This window comes from Notothenia rossii, assembly GCF_949606895.1.
Source record: "Notothenia rossii genome assembly, chromosome: 7".
NCBI lineage: Eukaryota > Metazoa > Chordata > Actinopteri > Perciformes > Nototheniidae > Notothenia > Notothenia rossii.
This window is the reverse complement of record NC_136905.1, coordinates 15,469,761-15,497,172: the sequence shown is the minus strand read 5'-3', so window position 1 is coordinate 15,497,172 and position 27,412 is coordinate 15,469,761. Positions and strand designations below refer to the sequence as shown.

At 42.2% G+C, this 27,412-nt stretch overlaps 1 protein-coding gene across 5 annotated transcripts in view; it reads left to right on the top strand.

Annotated features, from left to right (window-relative positions):
* The window catches only part of satb1b (SATB homeobox 1b), an 89,311-nt gene that overhangs the window by 24,705 nt on the left and 37,194 nt on the right, over positions 1–27,412 (top strand). Inside the window, exons 1-5 of one of the 5 annotated variants that reach the window (XM_079693415.1) lie at positions 5,057–5,456; positions 18,523–18,761; positions 21,566–21,742; positions 22,922–23,048; positions 26,180–26,303. In XM_079693415.1, coding sequence (XP_079549541.1) covers positions 18,548–18,761; positions 21,566–21,742; positions 22,922–23,048; positions 26,180–26,303 — 642 coding nt within the window. In that variant the 5' untranslated portion in view covers positions 5,057–5,456; positions 18,523–18,547. Of the gene's footprint in view, positions 1–5,056; positions 5,457–16,209; positions 17,225–18,522; positions 18,762–21,565; positions 21,743–22,921; positions 23,049–26,179; positions 26,304–27,412 lie in introns of those variants that run through there. The other 4 variants (XM_079693414.1, XM_079693417.1, XM_079693418.1 and 1 more) reach the window with 4 other exon arrangements.

Sequence of the window (27,412 nt, the reverse complement as noted above, 5' to 3'; positions counted from 1 at the left end):
TCAAACTTTAACTGAGTTTCTGCAGCGTTCTGCTTTTTCAGTCCTTAACTAAGTACTTCTGAGTAGCGAGTTATATTTCTTGACAGAAAGAGTTTACACTTGATGATAAATTGAAATGACTCACAGTTAAAATCCCCCTAAAATAGTAGCACATACAGTTACTTTAGTTTCTCTGTCGTATTCCTCTCTCAATGATTCATCTTTTACAAGTTAGTGAAAATGCCCCTGTTGCTTTCCACCTGGTTACAACTGACAGCCGTAGCTAAATCCCACCCACATATCTGCACTTAATTACCATTAACCACTCTGTTATTTTGTATCACCTTTATCCTGATACTCCGAGCTTCAATTTCTTTTGACAGTCACCCTTAAACTGTGATTGACAAACTTCAGAAGTGGACCTGAAACTTTGCTGCCTGCTCACATTACTCACACGTTAACTCTACAGCTTGACAAAGTCTACGTTGGTGTGTGATAGGCGCTATTAATAAAGCCAAGGCATGCGTGACTCTACTTTCCCTCCGTATCCGCCTCTCATGACTGAATCCTTACTGGGGATTCAGTTGTGTGAGTTTGGATCAGTCTAATCACATTTGTTTAATTAAGCACAGCTAATAGACTCTCCAGGAGATAAGGTGTCTCACTGTGACGGCTGCGCTGCATTGAGATGCATGACAAACACATGGGCCTGGTATTGCTGCGGTTCCAATGGCTATGTAGTGGTTGACGTGCCTGAAATCCAACCATATGTGTAGGCCTGACACAAACAAGCTGGAGGTTAAACACTGGCGGTTACAAATTGTAAAATGGATGGATGCCAATGTCTTACAAGACCTTTTCTCTGTCGCAGTTGTAGTGCACGGTTGATTTGTCACATCTTGAACATTCACTCCCATCAGCCGGAAAATGTGAGAGTTGAGTGTGCTCCATATGTTTGCTAAAAGCGAATGTTATATACCATTAACAGCAGAAAGCTAAGAATAATTGTTATAGATAGTTAATCAATTCACAACAGTGGGTTATTTCAATTGCTTGATTTGGAAATGAGTGACTAAAAACCCATATCAATAAAATGAGAGTAGAACAGACCTTGCCATTTAAATCAACATAGCATGATGGTCATGGCCATTGTGACGCATGTAGCTTTGTATAAATGTGCGGTGAATGAAGTGCATACTCACTGATATGTGAGGTTTTTCAGCAACGACTCTTTTATTTTAGAGGGCTCTTTCAAAGTGAAATCACTATCTTTAAGAGGAATGATTAAATCCAGGGAAGATTTTCTGCCTTTCAAATTGAACCAACCAAGAAAAATCAAATATATCTTTAATTTGAGGGCTGCTTTTGCGACCAGTTGAAACATATCATCAAATTAAAATTGTCTCTCTTAATTTCCCTCCTGGGGTTCAAAAAGTCGTATTTTACTCCATGTGATACAAATTCATAATCGGATTTCACCAAACTTGCTATTTAAAAAGGTTTCTGGTTAAAACACCTGATTATAGGATGTGTTTGTGGTCAAGATATAAGGATGGTTTAACAGATGGTCTCATTAGGAAAAAACAATACGGCCCTCCCAGTTTGATTGACAGGTGATTTCAAGTGAGTGTTTATCAGAAACACCTCTATACCTGAAATATGAAACTTTCCATTCAGAGATTCCTCCAACATCTGGGCAGCTGCCATCCGTGTTAAGCGGATGCGCCCCACATGTAGTAATGTGTAAAGTGACATTAAGCTGCCACAGCTGATGGGAGAGTTCACACCCGACAGTAATTACACTTCTGGCCTGTTTTCTTTCGCCCAGCTGACTGACATCCCATTAACAGCTGGAGGCGTGTGCGCTTTGGAGGCTCCGCTGTGGGTCAGCTTTTATTGTTCTGATTGTCTCTCATCTCGATTGTCTTCCTTGGCAGCACGCAAATGAGGATTAATAGTGTTTCATTTGAGAGGTGGAGTACGGCTTTTTAAATATCAAAGAGGTGCTGAGTAGAAAAGTGAGGAGTAAAAGGCAGAGAAATCCACACTTTAGTCTCTGCTGAGGTGATCAGAGGAGGAAAGAAATCCCAAAATCCAGTGCTTATCCCGAATAAAGCCAGCAGACAAGTGTCGGTCTCCTCAGGAATCCTTGTTAATCTTTAAAAGGTGAGCAATTATAAAAGAGCTACAGAAGAACGCTGCAAAGGCTAACCACAAAACTAAGGCTCAAAAAAGTGGCTGAGCATTCCAGATTTAGATGAGACGTCTGTCTTTTAGCTCTTGGGCATCTTTCTGAGACAAATTACTTTCAGTAGTCAATATCCTGTAATTAAAACATACCCACTTGATGGAGAGGCAACAGTGTCTCTCCATTTAGTTATGGGTTGGAAAGATTAATTCTGGGGTGTATAACCCTTGTAATTTTCAAAGTGCTGTTTGCTGTTTTCAGAGAAAGAAAAAAGTGTGGAAGATTGAAACGCCTCAGTTCAAGGTCTGCTTTGATTTGTTTACTCTTCATACACATTTGGTTCTCTTTTGTTGTGCTTTACACTGTGTATCACCCTCTTTATGCTTCAGCAACATAGACGCTCATTATTAATTTGCATTAATGCTTTTGGAACGCTTCCACAGTTCCCACTAACGAGTCTTCACTAATAATGTTCTCTGTGTTTGAATGCAGAGGTCAGGGTTTGCTGCTTTTTCAATCTAGACAACCCCGGATATTGGCACAGGTAGCTGGAATCTAAAGTATAAAATGTGTCTTATAGAAAGGGGTCACCCTTGCTGCCCTCCTCTTCATTTCTCTCCCTCTACCCACTCTAAGAAGGGACTCACCGGTCCCCCTTGTGGTAAATGTGACAACTGCAACACGTGTGGGCTTCGAAAGCAGCAACATGAATTGTTGGATAAAACACAGGCTGCATTGAAATCACCAGCTGTTGTCCGTAATGATGAAAACATCCCTAACTTAGCATGAATTTATAATTATGCAGAAAGCACATTTGAATCTCTTTACTGGAACTTTTCTATTCCCGTTTACTCTCCCAGGAGAGAGCTGGTGTGAATCATATGCAGAGATTGTGTGTGTGAGGGTGTGTGATTTTTTTTCTCACTCTTTTAAAAAAGAAATGCAGATCTCAGATGTTTCAAAAGTCACAAAACCACAACAAAAGAACTTTTCTGAGAAGTATTTAAATGTATCAGCTTACGATAAGGACCTTCTGTGTGTGCTCTCATAAAAGAACTGCAGATAATCAGAAATATTTAAAGATGTTTGAGACCAAAACCTTCGTCTTAAGGCTCTCACCTTCTGTTTGTCTTGTTTCGGCTTCTTCAGGCTCTTTTTTTCCCGTTAATTCTATTTTCAATGGGATGTGTAAATTAAGTGTAAATGTAAATGGATCAGTGTGTTATTTATGCTAAACCTGGTAAGAAAAACACATTCACATTGTAAGTAAACAGCTGCATTACCTGTGGGCTCCTGCACACCTGCTAGTGCAGAGCAGTTAGCCTGTGTGCAGATGTAAACTGTCAATCATGTTCACACACACACACACAAACAAAAGAACACACAGCAAATGAATATAAATGTGTGCAAGAGCGCACACGAAGGAGAAAACACGAAAACACACACATGACACAAATACAAAAATGTGCATTCAACCCACAATACAGTATATGGTGCACACACACTCACATATAACTACATGTGTATGAGCTGCTCACACACACATGATTTACGCTGACATGTTAAAATCTAACATAATGAGTGAAGGAGAATGCTCATCCGCATGGAGCTATTTCCTTTTTTTCTTTTCTTATTTCAAATATATTGCAGGAAACATTAATGAACAACATTAAGAAGTGTATTAACAGGAATTACCATGGAGAGACGTTTCTTATCCTCCCTTCATTTACTGTAAAATATTGTTCATTAAGTCTATTTAATTTAATTTACCACTCTCTGGAACTTGAGATCTTTCCATTCTAATTTCAGACTTTGGCAAGAAAAAAATAGGAGACTTATATTCGGAATTTTAAAGACAGCAGTCAACATAGTTACAGCTGAAAATCAATGAAATTACCACAAATGCATTTCGACACTGAGGACGAAAATAAAAGCTTTTTTCCCGTTATCTGTCAGTGTCCTCTGCCTCGGTTGATACTGCTTCAGGCTGGGTTCTTAGACGTCCAAAAAATAAAGAAGAAATGAAATTATGCTGTTATGCACGTAATTCTCATTTAATATTTTTTTATTATATTTTATTTATCTTACACATTTGCCTTTCTTAATTTTTTTCTTGATAGGCCCGCGGTTGAATTTTTAAATGTGATGGAGAGGCTTTACGTGTGTGGGTTAAAGTTGCATCAGAAAAGAAGCAACAGCTTGCATTAATATAATAAAAGCGAGTCTGGTTCAATTATGATGAATTAAAAATGTTCACTGGTAAAAAAGTCATAATAATGATTATTTCCCAGTAAAAGCCTTGTTTAAATTGGAGAAGTGAAAGGAAAAAAAACGCTTTCGGCAGCAGCAAGACACCATGACTCTCATCAGAATTGTTCAAACTTCATTGTTCTCGAAAACTTTTTTTTATGCAGCTTTAAACAAATCATCTCATGTTAATAAACAGCTATTTAATGTGTGTAAGAGCATGTGATGTATGGCAGACTATAGCGGGCTGTTTGGTTTCATATTCCGCTCAGGTGTGCGGGGAGCTGGCAGGTTGCCCTCCGCTGTTAGAACAACAGGCTCTGGATCTATACGGAACAAAACGCACGCCGCTGCGCGCAAACGGCTATTTACCAGACTTTTTACCCCCTTCTTCTTCTTCTTCTTCTTCTTCTTCTTCTTGACATGCAAACATGTGGCGTGTAAATATGAAAATGAATGAGTGTGAGAGCTCTCCTGGCACTGACTTCTCCCCCCCCTCTCTCTCTCTCTCTCTCTCTCTCTCTCTCTCTCTCTCTCTCTCTCTCTCTCTCTCTCTCTCTCTCTCTCTCTCTCTCTGTGTCTTCCTCCCTCTCTCGCTCTCTCTCTCTCTCAATGTCCCCGGAGAGCAGCGCGTCGGAGAGGAGCGGCTGTAAAAACCAAAGTGGGGCAATGAGACAAGCTGCGCCACAGCTGGCAAATCATCGATTTGAGCATCAGAAACGGGGAGGGGCGGTTCGTTTACCTGCCACCCTCTCAAAGCAGCCCTCCTCACATGCCGCTACTCTCCTCTCCTCTACTTCACCTCCGCTGCTCATATTTCTGCGCTCCATCCGCCGTGTGCGCTCCTCAACTTCAACCTCCGCCTGTGCGGTTTCTACAACACGACTCCCCCCTCCTCAACCATAGGACTTTTGACTTTTTAAAAAACAGTTTTTCCTCCCACATAGCAGTTGCCTATTTTTGGATCTCTCATCGTGGAGCAGTGACAAGAGGTTGCTCAACTTTTGATGGAAAACAAGAGGTTGGGCGACTGACTTTTAAGGTACGGTCCCACAGTGTGCACTGCTGAATGTGTCTCTGCTGTCATTCTTTCACGTGCATGGTTAGTGTATCCGCACATTGTCTGCATAGGTTTTAAATCATATTTGTAATTCATATTTGTTTTATCGCACGACTCGTCAAAATAAGGTGCATCACCTCGGAATGAGAAGGATAAACGACGCGGTTCTAAATGAATTAAAAGCTATTTCAGACCTATCTGCCAAATCACTTAAAACCCACACCGACCATAGTGGCTGCTAGGATTTAATATTTTATTAAGGGGAAAAAAGAATATGAATGTTATCGTCAATGGTAAATACAAACGCACGAATTAGAACTTTTTTTGGCATCTTATTTTATATGTGCAGACACAGGCCTGCATTTCTGCACGAATAAGCAAAGCACTCGTGATATTCGCGGAGTTAAGTAAATCCATCTCCTCTAATTCATTTAACAACTTATTCAGTGCGCAGCTGAAGGGATGCTGCTGCTGACCTGATGAATTCAGGAACCACTGATCTTTAGTTGTACAACAGAAAATACCTTTAAGTTATTATTTTTCTCTCAGATTATAATTTTTTTGCATCTTGTTTGTCACACCTCCTCTCATAATTTTCTCTTTTTACTCATCATAATGAAGTGTGTGTTGACAAACCACAGTTGTTACCAAACCGCTGACATGTCTTTTAGGACTGCTGAAGCTATTGCAGCCCAACTGCCCATCTACTTTTACTACTTTTTATTAGGCCATTAGAGACACTTCATTTATTCTCTCCACATACTTACTTTTTAATTACGTGTCAACTTGCTTCAACACTTTTATTGCTGTAGCATGAAGCACTTTGTGTAACTCTCAAAAAAGACACTCCACTGGCAAGGTAAAAAAAGGGCAAACAAACAGTTAATAATTGTGTTTTTCTCTGCATGGCTTGGTGTTAGGCAGTCAGATAGAAGTGATGATACAGAGATGGTGTTGCTGTATGGTCTGCCTTGTGGCTTTTGTCACAGTGCTGATAAAGTAATTTCAGGTAACCAGACCTGTGTGTGTGTGTGTGTGTGTGTGTGTGTGTGTGTGTGTGTGTGTGTGTGTGTGTGTGTGTGTGTGTGTGTGTGTGTGTGTGTGTGTGTGTGTGTGTGTGTGTGTGTGTGTGTGTGTGTGTGTGTGTGTGTGTGTGTGTGTGTGTGTGTGTGTGTGTGTGTGTGTGTGTGTGTGTGTGTGTGTGTGTGTGTGAGAGAGAGATAGAGACAGAGCAGTTATGAGAAGATGTATTGCCAGCTTAAAACTGCGTGGGCACTGATGCTCTGCGGTTTTCAGGTTTTTAAAGGTTTCACTCTTTGCACCTTCAGAAAATAGCTGACTTTTCACACACCAGCATGGCCAGTGGCTTTCACTTGTATTATTTATATGTAGATAGAAGCAAGAACACACTTCTTAAATAGACTAGAATTTATGTTTTAGGTCCATCTGTAAAGATTCTATTTGCTAATTTTGCCGTGATGCTCTATGAAAATGATCAAAGAAATTCACTATACATTTTTTTGTAACAATTTTAATTAAATAGGAAACTTGATCAGATAATTAAAGGGTTATAATCCGGAAGTAATCTTCAGCCTCCAGTGTCACCGGTTGTTTATTATCACGCTGGTTTCGGGTTGTGTGCTTTGCTTACATGCGGTCACGAGGTCCAGCATGGCACCTCTGCATGAAGAAAAGCAGGTTATGGCATGGCGCCGGCGTGTTTCTTCTTTTATCTTTGCAGATCTGTGGCAGTTCAAGGTGCTGTGGCTTATCTGGTCAGTGCATTTTTACAGCAATGACACAAAGCCCTTTTCCTGTCTGAGGCTGCGATGTATCGCTTCTTGTAAACGTTCTCAGAAAAAAACCTCAACGGCACCTTGTGAACATTAAAACAAAACTTCTCGGTTTTACTCCTCGCCTCCACCCTTTATTAGAAAACACCCCTTTCCATCAGTTTGTGGTTTTTAAAAGTAGCACAACAAATGTTCAATTACATATCTACAACGTCAGTCTGTGAGGTTAAAACGCCTGCATATAAACTTGTTTGGCAGCAATGATAAGAATCAGTGTACGGATGCCAGGTCACACACATCCAGCAGTAAAGCCTAAACATCTGTTGTAGCTTATTAGTGTGAAATTCATTCCTTTGAGTGTGTTTTGTCGTGCTTACGGTTCTTACAGTAACCTTACTGTGATTTACAATTAGGATGAGAACTCGGAAAACACCGAAGTGTTTCCATCTTTCTACCTTTCTTCTTATAACTTAAAGATAATTTTTTTCCCCTCAGGGTTTAGTTTTGTCTTCATGACAACTCACCGAAACTAGTGCACGTTGCGTTTACTGTACTGTGTAGTAACCGGAAACCAGCTTCAAAAACAATGTCATCTCTCGCTGTCTTTCCATGGCATCAAACCCTTCTGTAATTGTCTGTTCATGTTGTGAGGTCGGCGGTGTGTAACCTGTAGGTCATTGGGGGACGGAGAGGTCTGTGTATCACCAGTTAAACCTTGTACCCCTCCAGTGTTAACCAGATTAGTTAAATACAATAGAGCGGCTCCATGTTGGCGTGCCGAGCTCTCGCTCAGTCTCAGGTTAACAGACGCTGAAGAGCAGGTTGTCAGATGAGAGCGAGGGACGACAAAGTTTGCCCTGCGACCCTGAGAGACTAATTAGTGTTGACATACGAGGGCACAGGTTGTTATGTCTTTTTTTGTTTTTGCTGTGTGGTGTCTTCTGAAAATGATATTAAGAATGCTTCATCGCTTTGATTTCAAATTGAATTCTGCTCTCAAGCAGGAAAATTAAAAATGTCCATGGAAAGTTTAGTTGCCACACTAAAAAGATCCTTTATGAATGTAACGCTGTGTTTGTGTTGGAGTTGTGCGTTGAATTCCCGTAGCAAAAGATTCAGATTATTAAAACCCCCGACTGCGGGGTATTTACTGGGAGTTTAGAGCGAGGCTCCGTCTCACTTTGCTGAGACTGATATCTCTGCTAAAACCATTAATCGTCTTTCTTTACCACCTCGATAATTATCTCTGTAGCAAAATAACAGCTCAGCAAACAGTGAAATTATACCTGTGGTAGGGAGCAGAGTAAATACCTGTTTAGCTGCCAGCAAATGTATTTATTAGACTGTCGCCAGTAAATAAGAGGCCTGTCTCGTTTTTTAATGTGTGGCTCTTTGGGGATTCCACCCCTCCACACACACCCCCCCCCCCCCCATCCCTCCTCTATATGAAATAGCTCTGTTATGATTGCTAATAGAGGAGAAAGATAACAATGATTCCCAGCCTTTTTTTTTTTGATGACATGTTGCAACTAGTTTGGAAAAAAGAAATGGTTGGTGTGTTGATAGGGACCGCTGCATTCCAGGGCTGAAAAAAATGTAAGAAAGCCCCCCCTCCGACAGCTACAGAGATGCCACCCTGGGTGAGCGCTTAGTGTGTGATTCGGGAGTTAGAGCTCATTTTGTCATTATCTGGAAAGTTCTTTATATAAATGAGAAAGAGGGGGGGGGTTTGAGGGTTATGTTGTCCCAGCATGTTTTACTGCATTTTTCCTGGCATTTGCTTTGCATACTGTTGATCCAGATTCCTTGGCTTACTGATAAAAGCATCACATTGTTTTTGGGTCCTGACAATCAGCCCCGTTGGGTTGGCGTGTCCTCCCCGGGAGATAAAATACCCAAAGTCCATCATGTCGGTTTTGTCACGCTTTTACAAAATCGACATCCCTCTTATGTTAGATTTCTTTTTTTGTCCGTGTTATTTATTGCTTCATGCTACCATGGCAAATATAATTTAAGCAAGCATATACATCTAAGTTTTCACAATTCAAATCACATTATTACATGTCTCATCATGTGTTTGTTTGTTTTTATTTCCTGAGAGGGAAAAAAAACTCATTGTCTTTTATTCCAATGCTTGTCTTTATCCAATCTGTGTAGGTTTTTCTGAATCCTTTGTTCGGTGGGAAAAAAAAGAGAGCGATTTAGAGGAAAGCGCATCCCGCTAAGATCAGGTTGTTAATACCCACCCACATACTCCAATGAAACAATTTCAACAGATACTGTATTCTCCGCCCGTGTCTCACACACACTCACACCCTTGCCTTATCAACAGTTTTGTTCATCAGAGGATGGATGATGAATCCTTTGACAAGGGATTAAAACAAGCAAAGAACCATATCCTTAAGTCTGCACCTCTTATTCAATAGTTCTGCCTGAGCCTCAATATTACGAGCCGTTTTCCCCACACCCCATCACTCCTTTCATCTCAGCGTAGCGCCACTTCTCGCACACTGAGGCGAGTAACACCATCCTATCCCCTGCCTTCATTTCTTTAACACTCCCAAGAACTCCCCACAAGGCTGGGATACTGTGCCCTTCACCACGTCTCCCTCAGGTCAGGGAAAACTCAGCAGGATGTGGCAACCCTTCTCACCCCTTCAATCTGTGCCACAGATCCATCTTCAGTATCTCTTGCACACACACAAACACCCTTGTAGCTCCAATTCTGTTAGTTGTATATCTGTTGCGACCCACGAGGCAGAAATTAGACTTTAATTATTCTGTCATGTGATGACCGGAGTCCAACGAGCGGTGACAGAAAAGTTATTTATTTAAAAAACGGCCTTGGCTCTGTTTCCCGTTGATTGTTCTTTGAATGATTGGTTAATTTGATAAAAAAGACCGAGAGGGGGTTTTAAGCAAAGCGGTGAAGGGTTTTCTCAGTAAGAATGCCGTTTTTAAATCTTTCATCCAGATTCCTGCGAGGAAGATTGATCTAAACTGAGCTGGCTTGCTGTAAGTTACGCTCAATGTGGACCTGATGGCCCTGAAGACAACTTTTTAGTGTCAGGGTTCATGCTGAGGTCCGGAACCTGCAAAGAAGCCTTGTTCCACACAGCTCGAGCGGATGTACATGCTTCTGTGTGGCGTGCATCAGTGTGGGAGTTGCATTGTGTACAGTACTCACCACACAACGTAAGGGTGGGAGTCGAGAGCGGAGAGAGTGAGAACAGGGGGTGTTAACGGATCAGTTTTTGTCTTTCATACATCACCTTAGGTGGAAAAAACCTCCTGATACGGCGACACAGAGACCCCAATTGGCGTTAGGCCTTCCTGTCAGCAGACCTTAGGTGCGGACCACTCGCTCCGCTTCTATTTCTGTCGACTTCATGTGATTATAAAACAATTAAGCACTTAGGAGTCGACTCTCAGTTCATTACATCCCCCTTGTTCTTTCTTTCTCCCTTTTATTCCTCCTCCCACACCGAAGCGCGGACATATGAGAAATGCAGAAATCACCTTATTTCACTAGTAATTGAAAGCCACACTAGCTGTATGAGAGGCTAATGGAAAACACAAAACTAATTTCATTTGGAGGATATGTTCATTATGAAATATTTAGTCCATCTGTGCTTACCTCGTAACGACTGATTAACCAATTCTTCATGGTCCTCAGATTTCTTATGAGGGAATATTAATAAACCACAACCCTTAACTCTATATACAGCTACATGTATACACTATAAAATAAACCTTGGCTGTGTTTTTTGAGCAACAGTTGTGCAGGAAGATCAGTCATTTAAAAGAAAGCTGTTCCTCACAAACAGAACATAGCATTTCTGAGAAGACGTTGCCGCTTCTAGTAATCGTCAGATTTCTAGTCTTTTTGTATTTCATTTAAGTAGCACATTTTGGTTAGTCTGGAGTCTGTGATTGTATTTTAAAAAGCATTACCCCACATAAGAAGAACCTACAAATGCCATAGAGAGAAATGATTTCTTTGTTCCAAAATACACTATTCCAATTTGTTTATTTATAAAATACTATCTACTTCTGCATCAACTCTGCGCTTTCGTTTAGACAGACTGATTTCATGGTTTTTACTACTCATTTAACTGCTTGTTGGTTTTGAACGGCGTGCACTGTACACCACCTTCTTTTCCTTTTTTCACTGAGCATGTCATCTTTTGTCTCGCTGAGGTTCATCTGTGCCCACACTGATGCAGACGTGCTTTGACACGTTCCCAAACAGATTATTAATTCCTTTGCAGCCTTTAATAATACCATTATGTTTATCTATGTGTTTTTATTGTGAAAGACACTTGAAGAAAGAGCTCAAAGTCAAACCAGTGACAGTGCTTACCCTCATGCTATTTGTGTTCGCTCAGACTGGATTCCCAGACTAATTTGTATTAGTAAACCAAATAATCGTATTAATCCCCATTAGAAGCATTACCAGTGGTGAGCATGAAGACATCACAACACCTACGTACAGTCAGTGATGGCGCCGGCTTCGCCTGACACAGTAAATAAAGGAAGAAGCTTTTCTATGTTGAGCCAACACGGATACATTTAACATTTATTTTTTCCCCCTTTGTGTGTTGCTTGTGGCTGTCTTTAAAAAAAACGAAATAGACATAATATTTAATTACTCCTGAGACATAAACATGTGGTTTAAAAAGCAGTAGGCCAGATGTGATAGTTGTGATAAGTGTGTTTTGGTGAAAACATACAGTACCTGTGGTAAAACACACAGAGAAAGAGAAATGTATCTGCGGTGTAATGCTATGACTCCTGACATTTATATATGCAGCCCTTTTTTATTAGCATTTTAGCATCCAGTATGCCATGTTCTCATGTCATTTTGCATGTTTCCTGTACAAATGTAGCCAACATGCACACATCTTGCCTGAACAATTACGTACTGTATCTCCCCAACACAAAGCCGCACAGGCTTGTAAAAACCCACCTTGAACAGAGCTAAATCTGTATTCAGCAGACGATTATAACAGCACACGGCTAGTATTTTTAAACAGGCTTTCTGTGTTTGAAAACCCATTTTTCCCCTCTTTTCTGTGTGATACAAAACGGTATATGTTAATTGATAATCAGCAGTGTTGATTCAGTGGTGCATTCAGTGCAAATCTGTGCCCTTCTGGATGTCAGAGGGTTTTCACAGCTACCTCGGTGCCAACCTAGCTGGCAGTGCCGGCACCTGTTGGCAGTGCCAAGGCCTGGCAGGGGTTATCGATGCTCTCTGATGGTGCCCGACAATCACAGTGGAAATGACTGCGGCTGCTTGCGTCATGCCAGATAGAAAAGAGCATTTGCCGACAATGGCTTGCTTTCACCGTCGCTCCTATTTTCCTAACGCTGCTAACTGCGGCCAGGGAAAAAGACAAAAAAACGGGAGCTGCAGTGAACATGCTGTAAAGCATGTCAACGGGGAAAACATGTCAACATGCAGAATGTAGTGCAGCGATGCCGTGCAGGTGATGCAAAGTGATCTGCTGAGGAGAAGGTTTGGGTGTGGGTGTGGAGGCGGGGGGGGGGGTGGCGGTTACTGCAGCCTGTCGGTGCGATTCATGTTACTACATAACATATTACAGTGACAGTGATGAACCCCAACAGTAAGCAAAATCTTACATGCTGCATATACATTTCCATAAAAATATGACCTGATTTTATTTCTAAATATTAAACAAAATAAGGACAATTTCACCCTCTGGAATGTACCTCTCACAAAGCTCAAGATTAATTTCAATATGATTCATTTGTGAATTTCACTTTCATGTCTTCAGTGACTTTGCGGAAATCTTTGTCACATTTCTCAGAAGCAGAATAATATCTCACATTGGAATGAATCTGAAAATGTAGTAATTAATCCACAGTTTGGGTCTTTTATTCAGACACATAGTAGAGCCATTTAACCACACTGCGCACCGCAGCTGTGTTTAGTACACAGCGTTGGCAGCTCACTGAAACCCCGAGAATGGTTAAGATAAGAATTGATCACTGAATCTGTGCAGCAGCCTCTGCTCATGAATTCAAACATGTTGGGGTCTCTTGTGAGCAGTTTCAACATCTCTTCCATTTCCTGTTAGAATAAACCACAGATGTAGGACCCTTTTTAAAATGCAGCCGCCCCCTCAAAACTTACACCTCCTGCTAACTGGGTGTCAATATTGCAAGACATTGTTCCATCTGGGGTCCGAAAGGTGAGTTTCACATTGTATTTTTCCGTTAAAAGCTTCTCCGCTGGCCTTCTGCTGTGAATTCATAATGCGACCACAAATGTACTTAAAAAGGAGAAAACTTTTGACCTCACTTGGTGGGTGGAACCATGATTTCGCTTCACAAATGGGGGTTGAATGACAAGTGTAAATGTATTGTTTCTAACAGTGATACAACACGCCACCACTTCTTCCGGGATTGGTCCTTTGATCTGTTCCAGTTTCTGCCTCCTTTTTTTAAAGAACTCCAGTATGTTTCCCCTCAAATCTAGCAATACATTCCTTCTTTAAATCTGAATAACTTTCTTTATTGTTTAGTAGAGTTTCAGTCATCATCACCTTACAGTGCTTACCGTCAAGCTAAGCTAAAAAGCTCACGTCTGTTGTGTTGCATTGTTTATGAAACAGCTTTGTGTGAGGAGATGTACTGTCACTGTATTTATTCTCTCACACAGAGGGGGTTTATGAGCCCTGCAAAGATTTATTAGTGAGCATGTCTTGTTATGTAGCATTTCACATGCACCTGACCTCCACGGTCGGCTCACCACCTTTGTCGTCTTCAAAGGTGTACACACTTCCTGTTTTATGTTGGTTTCCTGTTTTTGTTTTTACACAACCTGGACGACAAGCCAAGCGTGTTCATTTTTGTTTGATGTTGATAGTGGCCAGATGAGTGGATCATGTCGCCCCATCTTGCTTGGTATACCTCTCATGCCAAAAACAAAAGCTTAATGTTCAATCTGTGGCACAATTGTAATGAAATAATGAATACGTCTTCGGTATTACATTTGATTTTTGTCTTACTTACTATATTTGATTTGTGTTAAAAAAAACATTTCCTCTGTGATTTTGAATCAAACATTGGACCCTACATTGGCAGACAGCATTGGTGCATTGTCACCTGTGTGTGTGTGTGTGTGTGTGTGTGTGTGTGTGTGTGTGTGTGTGTGTGTGTGTGTGTGTGTGTGTGTGTGTGTGTGTGTGTGTGTGTGTGTGTGTGTGTGTGTGTGTGTGTGTGTGTGTGTGTGTGTGTGTGTGTGTGTGTGTCCACAACATATTAGTCTGGCCTTGCTCATACAGTTGTGAAACTGTTATTATTAGGCCACCTTAAGGTAAGGTACAAACACCATATCAGGCTTTTATTGACAATATAAACAAAGATTACTTTGTCTGATATTTTTGCCATTTGCTCGGGAGCAACACAGGCCGCCAGCAAGGAAGGTTTCATGAAATAATTAAGGACAAATAATGACAAAAACTCACATCAACTTGAGAAAAAACCTTCCAGTCTGCCATTGTTTACAGAGATTGTGTTGCTCTGCAGCCTCTAAACATTCCTCCTTTTCTTTCTTACATCAATTCAGTTCTTTGTCCACTTTGACAGTTCAGGGTTTTGTTGACAATATCAACAGAGATTAGCTTGTCTAATATTTTGGTATAATCCAGTTTGATATAGTCGATACGACCTACTATGGAGGTAAAGTTTGTGAGATAAAAGCAGACTATAAAGAAAGGCTAAATGCCTGCTATCTCTACATATGTTGTTTACTGACAGGAACATCTATTTAGTGTTGGCACATCCAACACATATTATACTGTAATCCTTGCAATTTAAGCAGCAGGGATGTATCTCCCTACCTTTAGTGTGCAGACGTATGGAGCCTTTCCACTTTTTGAGGCTCATAAATATTTATTAGTGCAAATTATTGCATTGCAAGTGGTCTTTAAGCGCTCAAGATATAAATGTATACCTACTTAAATATACAAATAGTGTTTGTATTGTAATGATGGTCTAAGAGTGTAGTCATGCAGTTCTGCAATTGCAACTCAGCTTTTGCTTTTTGAATTCTGATTTATTTTTTTATTAAAAAGGCTAGGGGATTCATTTTAGATTTGATACAAACAAAAAAACTGATAGGATGTTGGTTTTAGGGGCACACATACACGTTTTTATTTAATTATGCTTTTGTATTCCCCTTAGTTAATTATTATGATTGTTGTTATCTCAAACTAACTGGATGTCAAATAGTTCATCTTTGACAAAATCACAAAATTTAAAAACTATTTTCTGGACAAAAGTAAATACAAAAACAAAACACTGTGTATGTGAGCGTGTGCATGTGCGTGTGCTTGTATGCGTGTTAGCGTGTTTGTGTTTGTGTGTGTGAGTGTGTGTTGGTGTGCGCGTGAGCATCTGTGTGTTACCCAGTAATAAATGCAGGACCGCCTCACTCTAATCAAGCTGATTAAAAATTCCTGCGCGCACAGCCGGAAATCGCACCACCGTTCTTCCTTGTTGTGTGTGTGTGTGTGTGTGTGTGTGTGTGTGTGTGTGTGTGTGTGTGTGTGTGTGTGTGTGTGTGTGTGTGTGTGTGTGTGTGTGTGTGTGTGTGTGTATCTAGTTGCTGTCCCTTTCCACTTTCTCCACTTTTATTTGTCTCCTTCAGGACTTTTTCGGCTTGAGATATGGAGAGATAATCAGATTCTATTACAATTATTATAGGGGGATTATTTTTTCCGCACACTCCACCACACACACTCCTGTTTCTCTCTTTATCCCTCTCTCATGCACACACGCACGCACGCACACACACACACACGCACACACACACACACACACACACACACACACACACACACACCCGTGCTATCTTCTATTTTTTCCCCAATTCTTTTTTTTTACCCCCCACCACCACGCCATTTGAAATGAGGAGGAGAAAGGGAAAGCACAAGCAGCGGCAGCACCAGCAGCGAGGAGAGGAGAGGGGGGAGTGATGAGTCAATACAACTAATAATTTAATGGGGACAGAGAGGGAGAGACGGAGTGAGAGGGGGAGAGACAGAGAGAGGGAGATAGAAAGAGCTCCGTCCGGACGCCAATCCCCAACCAACAGGACACCTCCTACTATTACTATCGCAGGCAGCTCTCTTATGCATCCACTGCAAGCCTTATTTATGCTCGACATCGGAAAGTATATCGCACTTTTTGACCCCCCTCTCCTTGTTGTATTTGCGAACCTGTTTCGACTGTCCGCATATCGTCTCGCCTCCAACGCGGTAGCAAGAACACACTGTCGGTTATTATTAATATTTTTCTCAGTCAGCCGGTAGTCAAATCTAGCTGAGCGGACGTTAAGCTATTTTTGTGTACGTTTATTCTCATATACACAGAGAAGGGTTTATTGGGTCTCGGCGGCGGGTATTATCATTACAACTGTGTCCGAGGTGCTTTGCTTTCCACTGGAGGCTGCTAACTGTACTGTGCCGATGTAGCGATGTGGATGTTGTGGTGCGAACTAAAGCTGAAGTCGCCTTCACTTTGAGCTAAATGTCGCCGGTTGGAGCGGTTTCTGTTGCCGTTTTTTTCCTCCAATTGGACGGAATTAGATAATGGACAACACACACACATGACCGCTTACCAATGTTCGCCTATCACGGTCCATCTCGACCTCGTCGTCTCTCACACAGACCCGGGTTGTTGTTTTTTCAGACCGCCTGTCAGTCCTCCGCGAAGAAGAGCAGGAGAAAGCGTCTTTTTAAACACTGAGTATTTTTACAAGCGTTTGCTGTCATGCACACGTAGGGAGAGAGAGGGAGAGATAACGAGACCGGCAAGCAGGAGCTGTTCTTTTTTTTTCTTTTCTACCCTGGCCAAACTTGAAGAAGACGTGTTTCCCAGGCGGTGTTATATGCTTCCGATTGCTGAAGAAGTGCTGCGTTTCAGGTTGGTTTGGAAGATTTTTCACTCAACTTGTCCTCCTCCCCTAACTCCTGATTTAGGTGTAACGGTCAATTCTAACTCCTGTTTTTGTGTTTTAAGGTCATTTTAAAATCCTGACCTGGATCCGGACTGTATCCGGGTCTGGATTCCTTTGGCCCCTTATTTGTGGGGCATTAGTGGCCTCATTGCGTGTTATGAATGGGGGAGTTCATGATCTTTTGCGTGGGGGTGGATGATTTTGCCCTTTTCACTCTTTGACAACAGCATTCCGGTTCATGTTCATCAGCACAGTGCGTCAACCTGCATGCATCACCCTTAGATACTTTTTCCGTTCCATTTTTTGTATTCATAAACCCGTCTTGTTTTATGATTGATACATTTCTTAAAGTTTACTCGAGGGAGTTAAAATAATTTGTGAATTGTCAGCTTCAGCCTCAATCAATAACTTTGTGTCTATGCACTAACCTGTGGTTAAAGCTGCCAAAGTCGCCCCATCATTTCTTCCTCTCTAAATCTCCCCTTTGTCCTTTCTTTCACTTTTGAGGATTATTTTCACGAGTCAGCAACTGTCTATTTATAAGTTTCCAAAAGCTGCCTTCTTTTCCCCCTATTCTAAAGTTGTAAACTTATTGATATATTTATGTATAAAAGACGTACAAAAGTGCATTTTGCATGATAGGTCCCCTTTAAAGTTCAAACCTGTAAAGTCATGTACCTGATAGTGTATTAATGTATGTGTGTATCTGTCCCTGCAAAATGATGGTGCGGCCTTACGTCGCCCTTTCCCTCGGAGCTGCGTCATGAATGTGAAGCCACACGAAGTGACTCAGAAACCGAATTATGTTAGTTTCACCTCTCTGCGTGCGCCGCAGCAGAACCTTGTTCCTTGAACTGCAATGTATTCATTCAAGTGGAATCTCACAGCAAATTAATGTGTTTGCGCTAAAACCGGGGCTTGTTTGCCCCTTCTCGCATGGGAATCTCTAGTGGGACAATCATGCATAATACATGTGTTGAAAAATGGGAACATTACAGCAGCACGAAAACGTCACCAAGGCTGAGTCGTCATAACTGAAGTGAATTGGCAGCTATTGCCGTAATGGGTCTGTTCTCAGAGCTTTCAATTACTTAAAGCACTTTTTTGCTCTATAAAAACGTCTCATGACATCTTCACATGTCAATGACATCAACACAACAATATTTGGTGCTCAATGCTCCCCTCGTAGCACATTACAGTACTTCTTTATTGCCACACACATATCTCCGCTGACAGCCGAATCTTTCTGTGTGTCTCTCCCCAGGTGATAGTGAGCAGAGGTGCTGAGAATGATGGACCATCTCAGCGAGGTGTGTTTGGGGAAGGAGAACTCCGACCTGATGAACAGCATGGCCGAGGCCAAGGCCCCGCCGGCCAAGCTGCCCCGGCTGGAGCAGAACGGCAGCCCCCTGGGCCGGGCCCGGCTGGGCAGCACCGGGGCCAAACTAGCTGGGGTCCCGTACAAACCCACCGGCCACCTGCTGAAGACCTGCCACAAGAGAGGTAAGAGGGAGACGGGTGTGTGTAGAGAGAGGGCTATACTCGCACTTAAAGGATGTTTTTTTTATTATTGATTAGTCCATCAAAAGAACATTTATATTTGTATTTAAAAAGGAAAATTGGCAACTATTTGCTGATTTTAGTAATGTAACGTTTCACCTGTAAACCCCCTTCTTTGTTATTGTACTTTTTGGGGTTTTCTAAAGTTTATTGGACAAAGCCATCAATTGATAACTCAGATTTTGGGAAATTTGCAAGGGGCATCACTCACTATTTTTTATAAAGCTGAAACAATTAATTGCTAAAGAAAATTAGTTCCGAGTATTTGCCTCTCAAATAGGAATGTGCTACCTTCGAACTGTTAGTGCGACAATACAAACAATTGAAATAGTGGGAAACTGTCATCACCATTTCTTTGCTATTTCTCGGACATTTTATCGACTATTCATTGATTAATTGAGTAGATAATCACCCAAATTATCTTTAGTAGAAACCCACATTTTTGACACTAAACAATTTAGTAATTTTGAATAATTGTCAGATAATTCATTAAGGAATCACTTGTTAGTTTGTGCAAACTTATTATGAAACAAATAAAGTAAAACTTTGTGTGTGCATTTGGGCATGAGCAGGAGAAGAATAAACCACGTGAATAATGGAAAGCTATTTAAATGCAGTTTAAATACACACACCACCTTCCACCCACCACCACCCGCTGCATGCTCTCCAAAACTCTTAAACCTTTTTACAATGTGTCTTTAGTCATCTCAGCGCGCACACACACACACTGCACGCACTCCCACTTATTTGCCCAGACAATAGCAAATAGAAAAGCACTGTTAGAGTTATTCCTGTGTCGTGCTGCTGAGCGCTGTGTCACCGCTCCTCTCTCCAAACGTAGCCCTCCTGCTCCGACATTTGTTTATTAAGGCCAAGTTTCAGTCCTTTAAGAGCCATTCTTGTTTAAAGGGAGCCTTTACTATGAGATCATGACATAGCTTTTTAATATAACTTGTTTTTTCTATAGCAAAGCTATCCAAAACATGAACCTTTTTATGATAATGTGTTTGTTTTGTTGTGGGTTGGGAATGAGTTTCAAACCTGCAGGTTCGGAGTTGTAATAGCACTTGGCAGCGCCGGCTCTCCTGTTTGTTTGTTTGGCTGCTTTGGTTTTCTTTGGGCAAGAGGGACTGAGGAACTCTTGGAATGTGGCTGTGTGAGTGTCCTCGGATGGGCCGTTTTTTCTTATTTGCTCCTTTAATCTACGTGTCGCACTCCAGCTGAGAGAGCTTAATTCTTCTCCTTCATCATCTCTGCTTCTCTTGGCCCCCCTACGACGTTTGTTCCTCCAAGCCTCCTCATTGCTCCCCCCCCCTCCCCTCCTCTTGTCCTTTTGCCGAGTTTCTTCCTGGGTAAAGGGTGAAGCAGCCGATGGAGGCGGGCGGGCCGCCGCGGAGGCTTCGCCGAGAGCCCACAGTGGGCATTGTATCCGAGCCCGAAACAATATTTACAGCAGCCCTCTCCGGGCTCCCTGGAAACAAAGCCAGTATTGATCCCCCAAATGAACCTACACAGCAGTCTTTATTGTTAGATCTTTATCTATTAAAATCAGGGGAGGAGAAAAGCAGCTCTTTCAGCACATTCCCTGGCATCTGTCGGCTTATTGATTGTTTTGCCAGAGCTGTGTGCATCTTCTGGAATGCCTGGGATTGGAAAATATTAGAATGTGAATCATTTTAATCGGCTAGAACAATAAATGAACAGATTACAGAAATGTGCTCAGGTGATCGTAGAGTGGAGACATAGTGAGGAAGTAGGACAATCGTAAAACATGCTGGATTTACGTAGTACAGTCAGCCCTTCATCAACACTTTTCGATTTTATGCTGTTGTTATCATTCAAACTGAGACTTGAAAAGGCCACGTTGTCCCCATACCATTACTCTTCTTAAACGTCCAGGATGTTATTTTAGGAAAAAGGCATATTAGGTGATATTTGCGCAGTGGGTCCCTTGAACATTCGGCAGTCTTTGGACAAGGATTGCTCATTCCACCTAACAGCAGAGCCACTGTTGACACAGACTAGAAAACCTCAGGACGCAGAGGTGGTACGGGATTTGAAGCACTGCATCATGGGAAAATGATTTTAGGTTGGCAGGGAGAAGGCAATGTGATCACAGAATTGTATAGTGAATAAACAGTTAATTGTGCCAAACGGAGACATACGAGTTAGAGGATTTTGGTGGCTGCTGTTCACACTAAGCTTAAGGTGAAAATGATTTCCAATTTATTTTTATTATATATATAAAGCTAACACAACTCACAGTGCTCTAATTCATTATCCTGGAAGATGAACTCCACACTGCAGGAAGGAATCCTCCAACTATTGAAACAATCTGGGGAAAACACAGAAGGAATAATTAAATATAAACAGAGAGTATTTCTAAATAAAACAGATAGGTAAATAAATTCAGCCTCCGAATTGTGCATTTTGATTCCCAATGTTACTGTGAGTTTGGCATTGAGGCAAAGAGGTTAGGGTTAAGTTTGAAATCGTCCTATAAAAGATGAGAAATGCCTTTTGTGGTCCAAACTCATCCTTTAGTTAATTTCTGTCAAGAACTTCCACTCCGCAGCAATTGAATCACTCACTCATAATCCCTTGACTCTCAGCCTGAGTGTAACCTAATCGTCAGCTCTAAATATTAATCTCGTCCCTCGGCAAACACTGAAGGTCAAAGTTTGTGTGTGAAGAAATGTGAACCCTTTTAGTTATAACTTAGTGTCTCCGTGTCTCCGTGTCCTCAGGCAACATGCTGCCTGTGTTCTGTGTGGTGGAGCACTACGAGAATCCCATGGATTTTGACAGCAAGGAGGAGCATGCCGAGTTCGTCCTGGTGCGTAAGGACATGCTGTTCAACCAGCTCATCGAGATGGCCCTTTTGTCGCTGGGCTATTCCCACAGCTCAGCGGCCCAGGCCAAAGGTAACCACTCACTGACTCCTCTCTGTTCTGCCACTTTTCTTTTCCCCCCCTTTGCTCTATCTCTCTAATGCTTATTAGCGTCTTCTCTACAACATTTTCTGGCATGCCGTTACTCCTGTACACACTCAAACACACATCGTAGTGCCTCAATCACACACACAAACAAACACCCTCTCTGTGACCATAATAGCCTCCCGCCAGCAGTAACACATCCTGACACTGATCCCAGACAGGAGATGCTCAACTCTGGCAAGGGTCACACACACACATTCCCACAGAGTCTAAATGCAAAGGCTAACACACTAAAATGTTTACACGCATCGTGCGTACACGCAACTCATACTGTATTTATTTGTATACACGCACACACGCACACACACACACACACACACACACACACACACACACACACACACACACACACACACACACACACACACACACACACACACACACACACACACACACACACACACACACACACACACACTTAGTGACTCAGTGGGTGGGAGGGGCAGGTGGAGGATAGGGTCTGCTAATTGCACTTGAGCTCACGCAGGCCGAGGGTGGCTGTTCCAAGGTGCCTCTTAGCATGCTCTTTTATTATAGCCTGTCCATCACACACACACACACACACACACACACACCACACACACACACACACACACACACACACACACACACACACACACACACACACACACACACACACACACACACACACACACACACACACACACACACACACACACACACACACACACACACACACACACACACACACACACACACACACACACACACACACACACAAACACACACACACACACGCACACACACTCACACATCTTAGTGCCTCCTCTTCCATAAGCGTTCTTCCTCCTGTGTGAGCTTTATGACAGTCTCAGGAGACATTCTGGCATCACTGTTAGGATGTCCATAACAAATAAAATATAAGAAGAGTGTCTATGGCACCAACATGTCCATATTCATGTTTTTTACATTATATTTCATACTAGTTATTCTTTAAAGGGATGCAGCCTAATGAGGTCATGCTAAATGCTGATCTATTCTCTTCTTCTTTCTTGTTTCCATTCTTGTGCATTTGTGCGTCCACATATCTGTGTCCATATCCACCAATGTTCATGTGTGTGCGCACATACGTGTTGCATCGTCCAGGTATGATTCAGGTGGGGAAATGGAACCCCGTCCCCCTGTCATACGTGACAGACGCACCGGACGCTACGGTGGCTGACATGCTTCAGGACGTCTACCACGTTGTCACGCTCAAGATCCAGCTCCACAGGTAAGAAACACTACATACTAGAATCCAACACTTGATTGCATACATGTGTACCAATCCAAAATGTGTGTAGGTGTTCATAGAATCTGTTTTACCTGCCTACCACCCACAAAAGTGCACTGTCAAAACCTAAAACACACAGTTTTCTTTAATACACAGAGGAAACGTTTTACCTGTTAGTCTTGCTTCTAACATTCACACACGTAGCATGTCTTGTATGCCCAGAGGCAGGTGCCAATCTGCCGATGCCTTCTGCATCTTTGATACTGAGAATAGATACGTTACTCACACACACAAAGAACAGACTGACCTTTCCCAGAAAATGTGAACAACATTTAAACACAGAGAACTTCCTCGCCTTAAGAAACACAAAGATCAGTTTATTTGTAAATGTAACCATGAAGTTATAGGAACACCGTTCTAAAAAAATATCAAGTAGATTCATCTCCTGTAGCAACCCCACATTTAAATGGTTAATTATGGTAACTGTTGTCAACATAATAAAGGCATTTATGCATTGCGGATTGGTAGAATTATATATGATGGTAACAGTTTTTGAGCTGAGCACTACTTAAACTCTTTTTTATAATTAAATAAATGTGGTGGGCAACTGCAGACAGCCCACAGCTAAAAATGACCCTGCAGTATGAATACACGGTTGTTCACCTGAAATAGTTGCGTAAATAAACCTGGCTGCACCGGCTATTTTAAGTAAACTATATACAGTATTGCTTCTGAAGCTACATCACGTATAATAATAATAATAAAGAATCTCACACTGAGTTTAGCTAGCCGTTTTGGCGCCATCACTCAACATATTGTATGCTAAATGCTACTCTGTAGGAGTGAAGCTTATATTTATACGCACGGCGAGAGCATACGAGCATTTTTAGAACACGGACGCAAACAGGCTCACATGTGCTCATAGGCACAAAGACACTACACACACACAGCCGAGTGGCACTGGTGTGGAGGCTTGTGCCAGCTGCTGTTCCGACTCTTTTCCTGCCTCGCTCTGCCTCTTCCTCCTCTCCTCCTGTGCCCCCCCCCCCCCCCCATCACCACCCACCTTCACCAGTGAAGCACTCACTCACACACTGACTGATGTGAACGCGTCCAACAGCCAGAATACAGAAGGTTGTGTTTATTTCCGGCGTGCTAGCCTTGAATGCATGGATAGCTGTCTGTCTCCACTTCCCCCCCTTTTTTTTCTGCCTCTCCCTCCCCTCCTCTCGTTCACTACCGTCTCCCCAGAGGCTTTCTAGCTGCTGGAGCAGTTTAAGGTGTTCTGAAAAATCCATTGTTTGTGTGCGCGTGTGTGTTTTCTTACAAGCAGATGTTAGCCTCGACCATTGCACGCATCCCTTTCTGTTCCACTCTCCTGTTATCTCCGTGCTCGTAACGTTTCCAACACGCCAAACTGACAGATTTATGGACACACACACAGACGGCTCATGCACTTGTACACTCATCACCCCCCGCTCAATGTCTCATCTCTTCTTTCACTTGTCAAGTGTCGAAAGCGGGTTTAACGAAAAAGTAATTCAGCGATACATTTAATACAAAACACGTCATACGTATGTCTTGTACATCTAAAGTGTTTATCAAAAGAGAAGAGGGAGTTGAGTTCCACAGTTCCACCCCCATGTAAAAATAGTTGTTCTGAGGTAGAGCCCCTGCAGCACTCAACACTAGCACCAGATAACGTCAAAGCCAATCTCTATGTGATCTATAAATCTATTTTGATTTCACTCCATATTGTTGTCAGTATTGTTATTGTTTTGCATTTGTTTTCCTCCTTTTCATCCCCCCTCCCCACAATCCCCTCAACTCCCCTCCCAAACAACCCCCAACCGCCCCGACTGCCGCAGAAATCTAGCCAGTAACACCTTAAATTGTTTCGCCGAGCACAACGAGCCAGGAAGGTAGAAGTAACACGAAATAATAGTCGCCACATGCAGCTGATGTATAATTCATGCATCAATCCAGCAGATGTGTTGTATAAAGTAATTAACTAATCAGAACAATCAGGAGAGAGAGAAAGAGAGAGAGAGAGAGGGGGGGGGAGAATATGAAAGAGGGAGGGAGAGTGAGGCAGGCAGAGAGGGAGAGAGAGACAGAGCAATCTCCAGATGCATCTGCTTGATGCGCCAAATGAAATCTGTCTGTCTTGGAGGGGCGCTTGCAGCAGGGAAAACAGAGCGAGAGCCCGTGTGTTCTGCTCTCTTTCTCTCTGCTTTCCTCTCCCTGTCTCCTCGCTCTGTCTATCTGATTGTTCCAGTGATTTGGCCATTTCATCAATATGTATTTTAAAGGCTTGGATGGTTTTAAAACCCGTTATGGGTAAAATATTTTCTTCCCAAATTGCACGTTGTTAGCACACCACTTCAACAGTGCTGAAACAATGGGTTGAAGATGTGTATGTAAAACTTAGTAAGGATTTTTTTTTTTCTTATTCATTTAATATCTTAGGGGTTTTAACTGCTGGTTGGACAAAAATAACCAATTTTAAGACTTCATTTGGGGCTTTTTTAAAAATGTTTTTCTGATGAGGACAAAACAATGAATCGCATTATAGAAAGTATATTCAACAAATTAGTCAATAATGAAACTTATTTGCACTTAATGTTTTATACATTGTTAAATGATGTAATTTTGGTCAGTGTTAGAATCAGGCTGTTACGCGCGATATAGTCAAAAGTGTGTGTTTAAGTCCAATGATGTTAGACCAGGAAGTGTTGCCGGCTGCTGTAAAGGAAGCTGCAGGATAACTTCCCCTCTCACCCACATGCCTCCATAGTGGTTTGGGTCAAATGTATTTCCAGATTTGCAGATTTTTGTTATTATTACCCGTTTGCTCTACAGATCAGGGGAATGTCCAATCCTTGCAATCGGATTAAATCATTCTGATATCGTGTTTCTGAATTTGTTGCTTGTGTATTTTATTATTTATTCAAGATACCATCAGGGCTGCTGGCTTTCCTTTTCGGTCTTTGTCTCTTCTCCATCTGAATTGTTTCTCATGCTCTCTCCTCACCCCTCTCCCTCTACATCCCTATCTACCCCTTCCCCTCCCTATATTATCCTCCCTGTCCCCCCTCTCCCCTACATGTCTCCTCTCTCTCTCTCCACAGTTGTCCTAAGCTGGAGGACCTGCCGCCTGAGCAATGGAGCCACTCTACAGTAAGAAACGCCCTCAAGGAGTTACTCAAAGACATGAATCAGAGCTCTCTGGCTAAAGAATGTCCCTTATCACAGGTGCTGAAGCCCAGTCTGCTTATTTAAAAAAATAAATAAAAAAAGATTAACGCCCAACCCCAGCCCCCTTGCTACCATACTGCACAACAAAACACACACCCCCTATCTCCATCACCACTACATGTTATCCTTTACTTCTATCAAATGCCCTGAGTTTGATCAAGTGGGAAAAGAGAATCGGCATAGAAAATCCAAATCAATGGCTATTGTCATTTGTTTGCCGCATGATTTCTTTTTTTTGTTGTTTCTTTTACCGCCCCCAACACACACACTTGTGTGCAACGGTAGCCAAAAAGCAGAGGTGTTGTTGAACGTATGGTTATTGTTCGATAAACATTGGCCCAAACTCAGATCGTTCTGGATGGCTTTTGTTCTTTTTCTCATTTAGTTAATTATCAACATTTTAGGCTGGATATACGGTGTGTACGCTCACATGTCAGTTGTTATATTCTGTGTTTTTTTGTCGGCTGGGAGGCTGGATGGAAAGCACTAGCGCAGATATTGTATTAACAGGCAGTGTAGCCAGTATATCATAGAGGCAGCTCTGGAGTGAATGGAATGAAACGGCAGTATATCTCTCACAAGGGCCAATAATGTGTGTGTGTCTTTGTGTGTGTTAAAGTGTGAGAATATATTTGTGCGTGTCTGTGTGTTTGCTTGAGTTTGTTTGTGTAACGTATATCTATGTACGGTGCTCGTATGTTAAAATGTTCTTTGTGTATTTGTGTATTTAGACCCAAGCCTGTGCGTAGGTGCCTTCAGTGTGAAGCCAGCTCTCCTCCCAGGCCACCGTATGGTCACCTGGAGACCCTCATTTGTGCTGCCTGTGTGTGTGTACGTGTCTGTGTATGTGTGAGCGGCTGCTCTCAGTGTGTGTGTTTGTGTGTTTAGCCGGGCATGAGCAGTGCGCTGATGATGTAAAGAGTCCCTGGGTGGCGTTCAGGCGGAGCCCAGCCCGGTCTGGTAATCACCCTGTTTACGGTCCATATGTGAAGACGGCTCAGAAGAGAGCACACGCTAGCTCAGAGGATCTAACACACAGACACACACACTCTTCCTCAGACACACATTTGCTATTTTCAAATACGCACTAGTCTCAAATTAAACTG